This window comes from Tetrao urogallus, assembly GCF_951394365.1.
Source record: "Tetrao urogallus genome assembly, chromosome: 6".
In the NCBI taxonomy this organism is placed as follows: Eukaryota; Metazoa; Chordata; class Aves; order Galliformes; family Phasianidae; genus Tetrao; species Tetrao urogallus.
The window spans coordinates 17,149,608-17,161,757 of NC_136819.1; the positions used below are offsets into that span (position 1 = coordinate 17,149,608).

General features: G+C 64.3%; 5 protein-coding genes across 5 annotated transcripts; 3 read left to right on the top strand and 2 right to left on the bottom strand.

Moving 5' to 3' along the window:
* Nucleotides 1-214: 214 nt before the first annotated feature.
* Nucleotides 215-1,388, top strand: YPEL4 (yippee like 4; the record flags this gene model as incomplete). The annotated part of the gene is made up of 4 exons (XM_079537322.1): nucleotides 215-406; nucleotides 763-806; nucleotides 935-1,043; nucleotides 1,299-1,388. 4 exons carry the CDS (start codon nucleotides 215-217, stop codon nucleotides 1,386-1,388), a joined length of 435 nt encoding a protein of 144 aa, XP_079393448.1.
* Nucleotides 1,389-2,073: 685 nt separating this feature from the next.
* Nucleotides 2,074-5,076, bottom strand: SERPING1 (serpin family G member 1; the record flags this gene model as incomplete). The annotated part of the gene is made up of 8 exons (XM_079537420.1): nucleotides 2,074-2,324; nucleotides 2,683-2,902; nucleotides 3,077-3,219; nucleotides 3,367-3,570; nucleotides 3,642-3,779; nucleotides 3,865-4,363; nucleotides 4,441-4,510; nucleotides 5,009-5,076. Coding segments are annotated over 8 exons (1,593 nt in total), but the record flags the coding sequence as incomplete, so codon positions are not given.
* A 9-nt stretch (nucleotides 5,077-5,085) lies between these two features.
* Nucleotides 5,086-6,314, top strand: UBE2L6 (ubiquitin conjugating enzyme E2 L6; the record flags this gene model as incomplete). Its single annotated transcript, XM_079537421.1, has 4 exons — nucleotides 5,086-5,214; nucleotides 5,515-5,604; nucleotides 5,895-6,081; nucleotides 6,151-6,314. 4 exons carry the CDS (start codon nucleotides 5,086-5,088, stop codon nucleotides 6,312-6,314), a joined length of 570 nt encoding a protein of 189 aa, XP_079393547.1.
* Nucleotides 6,315-6,480: 166 nt separating this feature from the next.
* On the bottom strand, nucleotides 6,481-9,359 carry SMTNL1 (smoothelin like 1; the record flags this gene model as incomplete). Its single annotated transcript, XM_079537402.1, has 9 exons — nucleotides 6,481-6,625; nucleotides 6,700-6,851; nucleotides 6,933-7,035; nucleotides 7,317-7,433; nucleotides 7,574-7,607; nucleotides 7,875-8,052; nucleotides 8,268-8,420; nucleotides 8,595-8,870; nucleotides 9,078-9,359. 9 exons carry the CDS (start codon nucleotides 9,357-9,359, stop codon nucleotides 6,481-6,483), a joined length of 1,440 nt encoding a protein of 479 aa, XP_079393528.1.
* A 1,356-nt stretch (nucleotides 9,360-10,715) lies between these two features.
* Nucleotides 10,716-11,177, top strand: TIMM10 (translocase of inner mitochondrial membrane 10; the record flags this gene model as incomplete). The annotated part of the gene is made up of 2 exons (XM_079536779.1): nucleotides 10,716-10,792; nucleotides 10,976-11,177. Exons 1-2 carry the CDS (start codon nucleotides 10,722-10,724, stop codon nucleotides 11,175-11,177), a joined length of 273 nt encoding a protein of 90 aa, XP_079392905.1. The 5' UTR covers nucleotides 10,716-10,721.
* Between the last annotated feature and the right edge of the window lie 973 nt (nucleotides 11,178-12,150).

Sequence of the window (12,150 nt, forward strand, 5' to 3'; positions counted from 1 at the left end):
GGGGGGAACTACGGCGGTGCCGGGAGGCACGGCGCTGCCCCCTCCTCACCCCATCCCGCTTAACCATTCGCAGGCCGCCCCCCCTTACCGCCCGCTTCTCGTCCGGGGGACCCTTGGGCAGCCGCGCTCCACCCCCCGTCCCGGAGGGACAACGGCTCTCAGCACGCTGCTGCGCTGCTTCTTCCCCTGCGAGCGGCTGTGCGGGGGCTGCACCATGCCCCCCGCACCCCCGCGGCCCCCCGGGGCCCTGCCACCGGCCGTACTCCCCGCCCGCCGCCACCGGGTCCCTGCCACCACTCGTCTGCCTCCCCGGACCTTTCACAGCTACCTACCGCGCTCCCACCGCACCTACAGCTGCGTACACTGCCGTGCACACCTGGCCAGGCACGAGGAGCTCATCTCCAAGGTGCCCCCTCTGCGCCCGCGTCACCTCCCCGGGGCCCTGGTGTGGCCATCTTCCCCTCTGCGGTGTCCCTGGGAAATAGTGAGGGTCTCCCCAGGGTGTCCCCAGGGTAGTTGTGTCTGTCCTTTCTGCGTTGTCCCCTCTATGCTGTCCCCCCATGCTGTCTCCTCCTCCACAGCATCCCCTCTGCAGTGTCCCCTCCATGGTGTCCTGAGAGTGCCAGGTATCCCCCTGTGCCCATACTCCCCACAGTGTCCCCATGACAGAAAGTCTTTCCCTGCGCTGGCATGGTGGTGATGGAGGAGGGGAGTAAGGGAGGCACAGAGGACGCTGGGTTGAGTCATGCTGTGTCCCTGCAGTCCTTCCAGGGCAGCCATGGCCGTGCCTACCTGTTCAACTCTGTGTGAGTACTGCGGTGGGGGATGGGATGCTGGGAGGGGGGAGTGGGGTGAGCTATCATCACTATCACTTGTCCTGGAGAAGGTTGAAGGAACATCCCCAGACGTGCCCACAGCACCCTGTCTGGTGCAGGGTTAATGTGGGCTGTGGCCCGGCCGAACAGCGCCTGCTGCTCACCGGGCTTCACTCTGTGGCTGACATCTTCTGCGAGAACTGCAAAACCACCCTGGGCTGGAAATACGTGAGTGCCCCTGGCACCCCCAACCTGGGATTGGGCATCACACTGGCACCCCAATCCCTTGGCCTGGGCATCCCAAAGACATAATATGGGCACTCTGAGCCCACGGCACCGCAAATCCCACTTGGTTACCCAAAGCCCTGCTGCAGCCCACTGTGCAGGCACCCCAAACCCACAATAGTTGCCCTGGGACCCCAAATCCGTAGCACATGTCCTGTGACCTGGGCCCTGAGGGGGCTCAGGCTGCTATCCCCACAGGAGCAGGCGTTCGAGAGCAGCCAGAAGTACAAGGAGGGGAAGTTCATCATCGAGATGTCGCACATGGTCAAGGAGAACGGCTGGGATTGAGCAGCATGGGAGGGACACCACAATGGCACCTACCCTGGCAGGCACCTGGCATTGGACAACTGACATGGGCCCTCCCCACTTTGCTCTCCAGGGAGGGCACTCCATGCCAGCCTGTGCCACCTGCTGGGGTGAGGGCATGGGGCCCGTCACCAGCACACAGAGGCTGCGGGCAGCTTTTCTAGTGGAATAAAAGATTTTTGTAGGAAGGCGTCAAGTGTCACTTTGGAGTGCCAGGGGGAGGTGGCAACGCCAGGGGGACAGCAGCTGGCACACCAGCAGCAATAGTGTTCCCCCTCCAACAGGAGCCAGTCAGTGACTCAGAGCTTTTATTGGGGCCTCAGACCAAGAGCTGATGGAGGAAACAGAGGCACAGGAGCTGCTGGGGCGCCAGGAGCACCCAATGCTCCAATGCCCCAATGGGGGCAGAGGATTTGGGAGGTGTGGGAGGATTTGGGCAGAGGTGTGGGAGGGAGAAGGGAGAAAAAGATGTGGATGAATGGTTGTTGGAAGAGGGAAAGATGGTGTGAAGAGGGAAGGAAGGGGGGAGAAGAGGCTGAGAAGATATAGAGAAGCAGGGAGGGAGGAATGGGAAGAGGGAGAGAGAAGTGGAAGGAGGAAGAAGAGAATGCAGATAGGGACAAGAGAAGGAGGGAGGGAAGAAATGGAGTGAAGGAAGGGGCAGGCATCAGGCCTGGGGGTCACTAAGGCGTCCCATGAAGAGGGGGATGGCGTTGCCTTCATCCCAGAGCACGAAGAGGAAGGGCTGCAAAGCCTCTAGCTGCAGAGCCGTGCGGGCCACCGAGGTGGCCATGGCACCCGCTGCCTCCACGCCTTTCTCGTCCAGCGTCAGCACAGCCCGGTGTTGCACTGCATCCACTGCCACCTCCGGGCCCCGTGCCAGCCCACACAGCTCCGCATCCAGGAACAGCCCAAAGTCTGCAGCAACCAGACACAGTGCCATTGCCGTGGCATGGAGACAGCAGGGGGTGGGAGCATTGGGAACAAGGGGAAACCAAAAGACACCAGGAACAAATGGGGAATGGCAAACAGCAGGGGATACAAAGGGATGTAGGGGACATGGAGGATACTGGAGCCACTGGGGCCACCAGAGAACCAATGGACACAGGTATACGAAAACACCAGAAACACGGGGGACACTGATGTCACTGGGGGCACTGAAGTTGCAGGGGAAAGGTGCAGGTGACTTACTGCAGGGAGTGATGTCATCATCTGTCAACTTATGTGCAGTAGGTGACATCACTCCAGCACAGGCAGGGATGGGGGGACGCCTTACCCATGTCATGCACGTTGGCCACCACATCCATGGCGAGGTCGAGGTGCAGGCGTGGCAGGGCCACGGTAGTAGGGCGTGTGGGGGTGTTGGCTGCCCTCTGCAGCAGTGCCAGGAAGGTGGGGGGGTCCAGCGCTCGCTCCACAGCCCCCAGGGCCTCCGGAGGTCCCCGTGGCACCAGTACCACCAAGCTCAGCCCCCCACTAAGCTCCAGCCGCCCCACCTGCAGTGTGACATCATAGCCTGGCGTCCTCATTCAGTGCCATGGGAGCGATGCCATAGCCTGGCTTCCCATCAGTGCTCCAGGGATGACATCATCACCTGACACGTCCCTTCCATGCCACAGCAATGACATCATGCTGTGACATCATGCTCCACAAGCACAGGGATGCAGTACCTGGACCTGCAGGTGGGAGTCTGTGAAGGATGCCACAGGGTACTTCTTGCTGGTCATGGTGAGCACGTCCACTGGCAGGTGCCCATGGCGCATGAAGGGCAGCAGCATCGTATGCTTGGTCTTGAATGGCTTTTGCCACCGGGCTGCAGGGACACAGTGCCCATGGGGTGGGGTGTTGTGGGGCTGAGGGCCACCAGGGGATGGAGAAATGGAGGTTGGTAGATCCCAAGGTGGCTCCCAAGGTGGATCTCAGGGCAGATCCTGGATACACCCTGGGAACTGTGCCATACCCTGGAAGTGGACAGCACTGAGCAGCACTAGGCGAGGCTCATCAGGCAGCTGAGACAGCAGATGGGGCACAAGCCCGCGTGTGGCCTTGTGCACCCATTCATTGATGCGTTGCAAGTCCAGGCTCTCGTTACCACTCAGCTCCCGTGGCCTGGCCTCGTAGAATTGCCATGACTCATTCAAGAAGCGGGGTCGGAGGTGGAGGTCTGCATGGTAGTATGGATGATGTCACCCCCTTGCCCACCCCACTGTTCCTCCCTGCTAGTGTCTGTCTTACCTGGGTGGTGGAAGATCTCTGTGGCAGAGAGCAGCCCTGGCACGTTGGCAAGCTGCCGCAGGGCGCCGTGCACGCAGGTCAGCCCTGGCCGGTACCCCAGGATGGCAGCCAGGCGCTGCTGGGTCTCACCGCGGGCACCTGAGGACAATGGTGAGGCTTAGAGGGGCCTGGCAGCCGGGAAGGCTGTGGGTGTATGGGCTACACCCCATGGAGAGCCCCTCACCCAGCAGGAGGTGTGACAGCCCTAGGGCCACGTTGAGGGGGGAGAAGAGCAGGTTGGTGTCGGGTTTGGCAGACTCCGCCATGTGCTTGTAGAAGCGTAGGGCAAAGGTGCCCAGCGCCTTGGCCACCTCCTCCTTCTGCTCCCTCGTTGGTGCTCTGCAGGTCTCACTTGGCTCTTCGTCCCCAGGGCATGGTGGGGTGACTGTGCCTGGAGAGCTGCTGGGAGGACCCGTGGTGGTCCCAGGCTCAGATGTGGTCGTGCTTCCGCCAGCAGCAGTGTCAGGCTCCTCGGGTGCTGCCACAAATTCCGCAGGGCCCAGAGGCTGCAAGGCCTCCAACACAGCATTCAGGCTGGGTTCCGATGTGGAACTGGACACAGGCTGGGTTGGTGTCCCTGTGTCCCCTGATGGGCTTGTGGTAGGACGTAGGATCACCATGCGTGCTGGCTGCAGTCTGATTGGCTTCATCCTTCTGGAAGGAGTGGTATCCAGCATGGACACCTGGGCAGGGGGACACCGGTGAGGGTGGGCAGGGGGCACCTGGCTGCAGGGAGTCCACGTCCCCGTGCCACGCTTACCGGGGTGACAGTGGCTGTGACCGTGGCCACCAGGCACACCAGCAGCAGGCAGAGCTTCATGGTGAGCAACCTGGTGGGCAAGCATTGGTCAAACCATCAGCTGGACACCCAGTAACCCCCATTCACTCCCAACACCCCTTGGCACTCAGCATCCCTTTCCCCACACACACAAACTACACACCCTCAGCACCAGGAGCTCCCTGCACGACACCCCCACCCGCCCCGTGGGATAGAGGGGCAGCACCCCGGGCCCACCTGGTGCCCGTCTGGTCGCTCCCCAAGAGTCCGGCCGGCCGCAGGGGGGAACTGGCCGGAGCCAGGCCTGCCTGGTTAAAGATTAAGGAGGGCGGGAGGCCATAGAGGCTTCCCGTAAATCAGCCGGAAGGTGCCTGGGGGCCAGGCTTGGCGGGGGCCCCCGGCTGAAGCGCGGCTCCCGGCACCATACGGCCCAGCCCTGCGACCCGCCCCGCGCTGGAGGGCCTGCCCCCCCCCCATCGCCACGGCTCTCACCGCCCAACCTGCCCCCGCCCACCCGCTCTGCCCTCGGGGAGGGGCCGCAGCCTCTCGCCCCGCCCCTCCCAGAAAGAGCGGCCCCGGGGCGTCCCAACCAGCAGCGGCGGCACCGGGCCCCGGACATCGGTGACCATGAGCAGGCGGCTCGCTATGGTGCGTGGGGCGCGGGGTCAGCGGAGGGGACACCCCGCTGTCGGCACCCAGCCCGGGGGGCCGGACCGGGACAGCGGAGTCGTGAGCGTGTCGGGGCGCGGAGACCCGGTGGGGGCGGCAGTACTCGGGGCGGGGGGCGCGTGCACGTGCACGGGTAGCGCCGTGCGACGGGAACGGATGCCAACAGCGGGGCGCGCAGCACCCTGTGCGGCGGTTCCGCTTTCGTTTCCTCGACGGGGACCGCGCGGCGAGGCGGCGTGTAGCGGAGGGTGAGACCGGCCGTTTGGGGGCGGGGCCGGGTGGTTGACACAGCCCATTGGAGGGGACCACGGACCGCCCCGCCCCGGGGCTGAGCCTGGAGGCGTGTCCTCACTGAGGCTCCGCCCCCTAACCGGAGCCCGCCCACAGGAGCTGGAGGAGGTGCGGCGCTGGGGCGGCGTCAGCGACCTGCACTTGGTGGACCGTGACGTGCTGCGCTGGAGGGGACTGCTGCTGCCTGTGGGCACGAGGGGGCTGGGGCACGGGGCTATGGGGCGTCCTTGGGGGAAGGGGGATGGGAGGGGTACAGGGGCACAGGGAGGTCCCAGGGGTCGTGGGGGGGTGCCCTGGGGGACATGGAGGGAGTCCTTGCTGGGGCAAGCTTGGGGGCCTTCCCTAGGAGGCATCGTGCAGGGTGGGACAGGGACGTGGAGGGACTCACTCTGGGGGAGGGCATGGGGCAGGGCAGCCAGGGAGGGTGTGCCCCTGTAGGGCAGCTGGAGGCTGAAGCACTCTCAATGCCGCTGCAGAACAATCCCCCCTACAACGCCGGTGCCTTTCGTTTCGAGCTGGCCTTCTCCCCACATCACCCCCTTGTGCCTCCTCGTGTCAAGCTTCTCACCAGCATCCACCACCCCGGTGTGGGCCGTGATGGCACCGTGTGCCAGCCCCTCACTTCCCCCGAGAAGTGGAAGCCCATCACCTGTGCCACGCATGGTGGGTGCTGGGGGCTGGGGTGGGGGGCACAGCAAGCACCGTTGCTGATGCCTCCCCTGTGTCCCACAGTGCTGCAGGACCTGCTGCTGCTGCTCGACAACCCCAGCACCGAGCGGGTGCTGCGCCCTGAGCTGGCCCGTGAGCTGAGCGAGAGGCCTGAGGCCTTCCTGCACCAGGCAGAGGAGCACACCCGTCGCTATGCCGAGCCGCGCCCTGACACCCCCGGGCCCTGAGCCCTCACCTCAGTGCCACTTGTCCTGTACATAAAGCTCCCACCTCAATCCCGTGATCCCTCTGCATGATGCTGTCCACACGAGAGATGAGGCACCACGGCATGGCACTGCAAACCTTTACTCCTAGGGGCTGGGGGACAAAGTGGGGAATGGGTCTGGCGGGGCCTCAGCGCTTCTTGGTCTTCACTAGCCCCTTGGCCACCAAGCTGCGGTACAGCTCCTGCACGTAGGTATAGATGCACTTGGCGTCCGGCACCGTCAGCCGCAGCATGTCTTCCACCTCCAGCAGCTGGGCACAGTCGACACGCTCCCTGCAGGACTGGCATCACCAGGGCTGCCCCACAGGTGGACATGGGCATAGGGATGAGGACAGGAACACACTCACTCTGCGGTGCTGAAGGCCAGGGTGAAGTTACGCCGGCGGTCCTGGGGCTCCAGGCTGCCATAGTCAAAGGCATCGGGGAAGAAGCTGTGGATGAGGGCGCAGAAGGCCAGGCCGCTGCTCCAGCTCCCTGAGAAGTTCTGGATGTCCACATGCTGTGTGGGTGGATAAGCAGGAAGGGGGAGGGATCAGGACACTGCTGGCCCTCTGCCAGCCTCCAGTCCCCCACTACTCACCTGGTAGCCACGTGTCCTGGCACGGCACCACTCCAGCAGCATGGCCTTCACCGAGCCCGTGGCCCCCACACGCTTCAGGTGTGGGGCTGGGCCTGTGGCTGCCCTGTAGCCAAGTCAGTGATCCCATTGGTGCATATTCCCCAGGGGCTCACCACTGGGCAGCGCTATCCTCAGTGTCCCATCTCCCTCTCAATGTCTCCCCATCGCCCCATGCCCCCAGCTGTCCACTGTCCCATATCTCTCATTGTCCCTTGGCTTTCCCATTCCCCCCAGCACCCCATGCCCTCCAGCCACCCCACTGACCATGTTCCTCCACTGCCTCCCGTTGTCCCCTGGCCTCCCCACTGTCCTCATCGCACCCTGACCTCCCCAGGCCCCACTCACCCCCCAAACTTCTCCAGGATGGCACTCCGTCCATATGCCCGGCTGCTCACTCGTGGCCGCCCCACAGATGCCACCCGGGGGGGCACCCGTCCTCGTGGCCCCACTGCAGACACACCACTGGGAACACAGGGGTGGTGGCTGTGAGCAGGGATAGGGTCACCACTGTGGATATCACCTATGAGAACAGGGTATGGGGATGCCAGCAGCGGGGCAGGGCTATGGGGCAGCCCCGGTGCTGGTTGCTCTTCTGTTCTCACCTCTCAGTACCTCTTGAGCCCTCAGTGCTACCAGCTGCAGGGGAGAACAGAGGAGTCAGTAGGATGAAAGGGGGCATCCAGAATAAAACTACCTCCCTGGGGCAGCCATAGTGCCTGGGGGCACTGCAGAGAGTCCCAAATGGGGCAGATGGGACTGAGAACAGAGGGACTCTACAGAGTATATGGGGATCTGTAAGGGGACTCTGGGAGAGAGCCCACCTTGCCCCCTGTTCCTCATCCCATTCCCTTTCCTGCCTCCCCTGCCCTGGAAGGGGATTCCTGTGCCCACTGTAGCCCTTACCTGTGGGGGATGTGGGGGACACAGGAGGCGAAGGAGATGTGGGAGATACGGGGAACGTGGGAGACACAGGGGAGGCAGGGGAGAGTGGGGTGGTGGGGCTGGCGGCCCCCTCCGTGGGCGAGCAGGGGGAGAACTCAGGCCACAGCTCATCATCCTCATCCTGCAGCCAGGTGGGCTCCTGTGGACACAGGCATGGTGGCTGCACAGCTGTACCACCATCTCACTGCTGCCATCCATCCCGCTGCCGCCACTTTACACTCCAACCCACCCGTACCCTGTGCCACCCCCAGCCCCAACTGTGCCACTCAACCCACAGCGGTGCCACCCCCACCCCACCAGTGCCACCCAGTACCCAGCCCCTGGCAGTGTCACCCCAGTCGTGCCCCCTCTCACCTGCCGGCCTTGGGTGCTGCCCGCTGCCTCCGGCCTGGGCCCGGGCTCGGCCTCCTCCTGTGGCACTGCACTGCCTCTGGCCTGCCCTTCAGCCTCGTGCTCAGCAGCCTGCCCTGCTGCGGGCTCCTTGCCAGCATCCTCTGCAATCTCAGCCTCACTCCCAGAAACCCCTGCTGCCTTGGCTTCATTCCCAGCATCCTTTGCAGCCTCCCCCTTAGCCTCGCTCCCAGCATCCTTTGCAGCCTCCCCCTTAGCCTCGCTCCCAGCATCCTTTGCAGCCTCCCCCTTAGCCTCGCTCCCAGCATCCTTTGCAGCCTCCCCCTTAGCCTCGCTCCCAGCATCCTTTGCAGCCTCCCCCTTAACCTCGCTCCCAGCATCCTTTGCAGCCTCCCCCTTAGCCTCACTCCCAGCATCCTTTGCAGCCTCCCCTTTAACCTCGCTCCCAGCATCCTTTGCAGCCTCCCCCTTAGCCTCGCTCCCAGCATCCTTTGCAGCCTCCCCCTTAGCCTCGCTCCCAGCATCCTTTGCAGCCTCCCCCTTAGCTTCGCTCCCAGCATCCTTTGCAGCCTCCCCCTTAACCTCGCTCCCAGCATCCTTTGCAACCTCCTCCTTATCCTTGCTCCCAGCATCCTTTGCAGCCTCCTCCTTAGCTTTGCTCTCAGCATCTTTTGCAGCCTCCTCAGCCTCACTCCCAGCATCCTTTGCAGCCTCCCCCTTAACCTCACTCCCAGCATCCCTTGCATCCTCCTCTTTAGCCTCACTACCAGCATCTCCCATTATGTTGGCCTCACTCCCAGCATTCCCTGTTACCTCCCCCTTAGCATCACTCCCATAATCCTTCGCTGCTTCTACCTTAGCCTCACTCCCAGCATTCTCTGCTGCCTCCCCCTTGCCCTCACTCCCCACATCCCCTGCAGCTTCCCCTCCAGCCCCTCCTTCAGCTCTGCCAGCCTCTCCCTGCCCCTCTTGTGCCACGCTTTCCCTGCTGTCCCCCCCCACCATCCCCTCTGTGGGCCCTGTTGATGTCTGTGCGACGTCACCCAGGGCTGTGTCACTCGGGGCGGGGGCTCCACCACTTGCTGGGGACTCCATGCTCCTACTGTGGGCTGCAGGGCTGTCACTGAGGTGTCCACTGTGCCTTCATCCCGTGCCTCCACCCCATGCAATCTCATTGCCCTTCCTTTGCCCCCCAGTGTTCCTCCTGCCTGCCCACCCCAGCCACCCCAACACAGCCCCCAGTCCCCATCCCATCCCTATTATGTATCCCAGACCCCTCTCTGCCACCCCTCAGCCCATCCCATTCACCCCAAGCCACTCCCCACACCCCTGTCCCATCCCCAGCCCCTCCTGCCCCCCTGCACACCCCAACCCAACCCATTCCCCATCCTGATTTCTCTTCTGCCCCGTCCCAGCTTCTCCAGCTCAGTCCCAATTCCACAACCCGCTCCCTATTCCCAACTCCGAGCCTCCTCCCTCCCCCCCATCCCGTCCTATCCTCGTTTCCCACCCCCAAACCCCGACGCCCCCCACACCCCTCCGGCGCCCCGCAGCCCGGCTCACCGCGCTCCGCTCGCCCCGCGGCCGTGTGACTGCCGCAGGTGCCGCCTTCAGTCAGATTTGACGGGGCGGGCCGGGGGCCGGAGGGGGGCACCGCAGGGAGGGGAGGGGACGGGAGGGGGGGGGCGTGGGAGGCCGGGCGGGGCCTGGGGACGGGGGACTGCAGGATGGCACGGGCACAAGGGGGACACAGGGACATGGGGGAAGGTGAGACCTCGGGTACACGTAGGACACGGGGGGACACGTGCACATGGGGGCACGGGGGGACTTGGAGGCGTCACAGGTGGGGGGGATGTGAGAAACACAAGCGCACAAGGGGACATGGAGGGACACAAGGGGGGGGACACGAGAGACAGGCACATGGAGGAGATGGGTGACACGCGTGAGACACGAAGGAACACGAGGGACACTTATATATGGTAGAGAAGGGTGACATGAGGAACACAAGGTGCACTGATCCAGGGGAGACACTTGGGGGAAAATAAGAGACGCGATCACACAGAGGGGCACGGGAACACAGACGCATAGCAGGCACCGACACACGAGGGCAGAGACGTGCCGGCAGATCCACGGGGACACGCGGAGGTCACGCGTGGGCCGGGCCGGACCCGCTACAGGCCGTGCCCCCAGCTCGGCTGTCCCCGCCCATTGCCGCTGCTGCTCCCACCCCTTTGGGGCGAATTGCGGCCAAAGCGCGCGGCCGCTCCACTCTGCGCCGCGCTCCTCGCCGCCCCGCCCCCTCCCCCCCCCGCGTCCTATCAGCGCCGGGGACTCGCTGCTGTCCCGCCCCCACCCGTCTCCGATTGGTCGAGACCGGCGGCGGGGCGGAGCGGCTGAGCGTGTGGGCGGAAGCGCGCGTCCCACGTGCATCCTGCGGGAGCCCGGTCCGGGAGCGCCATGGACCCGCTGCGGGCCCAGCAGCTGGCGGCCGAGCTGGAGGTGGACATGATGGCCGACATGTACAACCGGTGCGCGGCGTGAGGGGCCGGGGCGGGGCCCGGGGGAGTGCCCGTGGGCGGGAGGTGCTGGGAGTGCGAGAGGCGGGGGGGTGTCGCGGGTGGAGGCGGCGGGGGCTTTGCGGATGCTGGGGATGGGGAGGGTACTGTGGGTGCCGGGCAGAACTGTTGGGGTGTGACAGTGTTGCCCTGCAGGATGACGCAGGCGTGCCACCTCAAATGCGTGCCCCCCCACTACAAGGAGGCGGAGCTGTCGAAGGGCGAGAGCGTGTGCCTGGACCGCTGCGTGGCCAAGTACCTGGATGTCCACGAGCGGATGGGCAAGAAGCTGACGGAGTTGTCGCTGCAGGACGAGGAGCTCCTCAAGCGCATGCAGCAGGGCACTGGCACCGCCTGAGCCCTTCCTTTCAGACCCCCCCTTCCCACCACACCAATAAACTGGAGGAGGCTCTGGGCCAGTTGTCTGTTTCCCTGGGTCCCCCAAACCCATTTGTGGTGCTGTGTCAGGGGCTGCCCCGCTAACCTGCTCGTGTTCCCCAACACTGGATGTGCTGCTGGGACAACCTTGCATGGGGCCCGGCTGCCATATGCACCTCCTGGAGGGGGGGCACCCCGGGCTGCCTGCCATGCCCACGTCAGCCTCAGAGATAGGCTGGGACCTTCCTTATCCCTTATGGGGTGGGGACAGGGCTGTGCCCCTCAGAGAGAGCTTGCTGGGAGGACATTGGGGAATACCTGGAGAAATGGCCACAAAGGAACACTTGCAGATGGGACAGTGAGAAAACACCACACCTCTATAGGGACTGTTACTGGGACAGTCACATAAGGATATCTGGTATGGACAGCTGGAGAGGGACAATGCCCTTTCCACCCCTGGAAAGGGACCACACAGAGACACCCACACGGGGACACGTAGGGGGAGACACATGGATGGAGGCAACCCTGGAGCTGTGCATACAGATACGCACGCGTGCAGGGACACCGGGCAAGGAAGACCTGCACAGGGTTGCTAAATAGGAACACCCAGAGAGACCCCAGCCTGGGGGTGGGCACTGTGTGTCCATCCATCTGTACACATGCAGTGCGCCTGTGCCGGCACGTCCCTGGGGCTGGCTGGAAGTGGGTCAGGCTGTGCGCACACTCGCTGTCCTCACAGCTCGTGGGTCGCATTACGCCCCACCGTGTGCCTGTCGTGCAAACAGGGGGTGTGTGAGGTGCTGCAGGCGTGACAACGGGGTGGCGTTGCCGGGTGTAACGTCGGTGTGTCCGTCCATCGGTGCCGCAGCGAGCGGTGCGTGCGCCCTGGGGCCCTGCAGCCAGCAGCAGCGGTGCCGGGGCCATCAATATTTCACGAGGAAAAAGCGCCGTGA